Source organism: Nestor notabilis, unplaced genomic scaffold, assembly GCF_000696875.1.
Source record: "Nestor notabilis isolate BGI_N333 unplaced genomic scaffold, ASM69687v1 scaffold30689, whole genome shotgun sequence".
Classification (NCBI taxonomy): Eukaryota; Metazoa; Chordata; class Aves; order Psittaciformes; family Psittacidae; genus Nestor; species Nestor notabilis.
In genome coordinates this window covers 691-2,111 of record NW_009942899.1, presented here as the reverse complement: position 1 = coordinate 2,111, position 1,421 = coordinate 691, and the positions used below count along the sequence as shown (strand labels likewise).

Below are 1,421 nucleotides of genomic sequence, written 5' to 3'. Positions count from 1 at the left end.
CCCCAAGGGAAGGGGCTGTCAGGGTGCTGAGGTGACCCCCAAACCTCCCTGTGCTGTGCCCAGCACCCAGCCCTGGGGCTGTGTCCCTGCAAGGGTTGTTTAAAGCCTTAATTTTGGAGCTTTGAATAACTGACACTTCCCTACAGGAGTGGGTTTAATAAACGAGGCTTTTCCACACTAAATAAAGGCTGCTCTGAGCGCTGGGACACACCAAGACTCAACCCGTGGCACAGTCAGAGCCTGGGTTATGGTGGAAAGGACCTTAAATCTCCTCCAGCTCCAACCCCTGCCACGGGCAGGGACACCTTCCACTAGAGCAGGTTGCTCCAAGCCCCTGTGTCCAAGCTGGCCTTGAACACTGCCAGGGATGGGGCAGCCACAGCTTCTCTGGGCACTCTGTGCCAGCGCCTCAGCACCCTCACAGGGAAGAGCTTCTGCCTCAGAGCTCATCTCAGTCTCCTCTCTGGCAGGTTCAAGCCATTGCCCTTGTCCTGTCCCTCCATCCCTTGTCCAAAGCCCCTCTCCAGGTTTCCTGTAGCCCCTTTAGGCACTGGAGCTGCTCTAAGGTCTCCCCTTCAGGAGCCTTCTCTTCTCCAGGCTGAGCCATGGGGGATGCTCTGCTTCGGGGGTGTCGCTGGTGAAGTGTCACCCCCTCAATGTCTGTCACTCAACAGGAAAAACAGGACCAGGCTCCCCCCTGGGTGAATCCATGTGGATGGAGCCAGGATAAAAGGGGCTCCAAAGGGGCCACCCATGTCAGGCCGGGAACGCCTCCTGGGTGGATTTTGCCTGCACCCGCTGCCGGCGTGGGGCTGGAGGTGCCGATGGAGCCGCGGTGGCAGTTCCAGTTCCGGGTGATCATGTTGGGGGACTCCACGGTGGGCAAGTCCTCGCTGCTGCGGCGCTACACGGAGGGCCTCTTCCTGGATGCCATCAACCAGACAGTCGGGGTGGATTTCTACGTCCAGTTTGTGGAGCTGGAGCCGGGGCTGAGGGTGAAGCTGCAGTTCTGGGACACGGCTGGGCAGGAGAGGTTCAGGTGAGTCCTGCTTCGGCCATGGGGCCCCAGGATTTAGGGTGCTGTGAGCCCAGCCACAGGGAGGGTGTCCCTTTGCTGGAGGGGGAACCACAACACCTGGGCAGGCCGCAGGGGCCCAGATGAGCCAAAGCCAAGGGTGTCCCGAAGGAAAGGAGGCCTTGGAGTCGCTTTGAAAGCCCTTGATCCAGCTCTAAAAGGGGTACAGGACCCCCCAAGCACCCCTTTGCCTCATCAGGGGATGGGCAAGCTCAAGAGACATGGATGTAAGGGATAGGAGAGCACCAGGAACATGGCTGGAGTTGATGGGACAGCACCAGGACCGTGGCTGCAGGGGATGGGAGAGCACCAGGACCATGGCTGCAGGGGGTGGGGGAGGCCCAGG

The 1,421-nt window shown here is 60.2% G+C and overlaps 1 protein-coding gene across 1 annotated transcript in view; it reads left to right on the top strand.

Moving 5' to 3' along the window:
* Positions 1 to 824: 824 nt before the first annotated feature.
* Positions 825 to 1,421, top strand: part of LOC104411253 (ras-related protein Rab-39B-like) — a gene marked incomplete at its 3' end in the record, with an annotated part of 1,281 nt that continues 684 nt past the window's right edge. The window contains exon 1 of the mRNA XM_010021632.1: positions 825 to 1,039. Coding sequence (XP_010019934.1) covers positions 825 to 1,039 — 215 coding nt within the window. The remainder of the gene's footprint in view (positions 1,040 to 1,421) is intronic.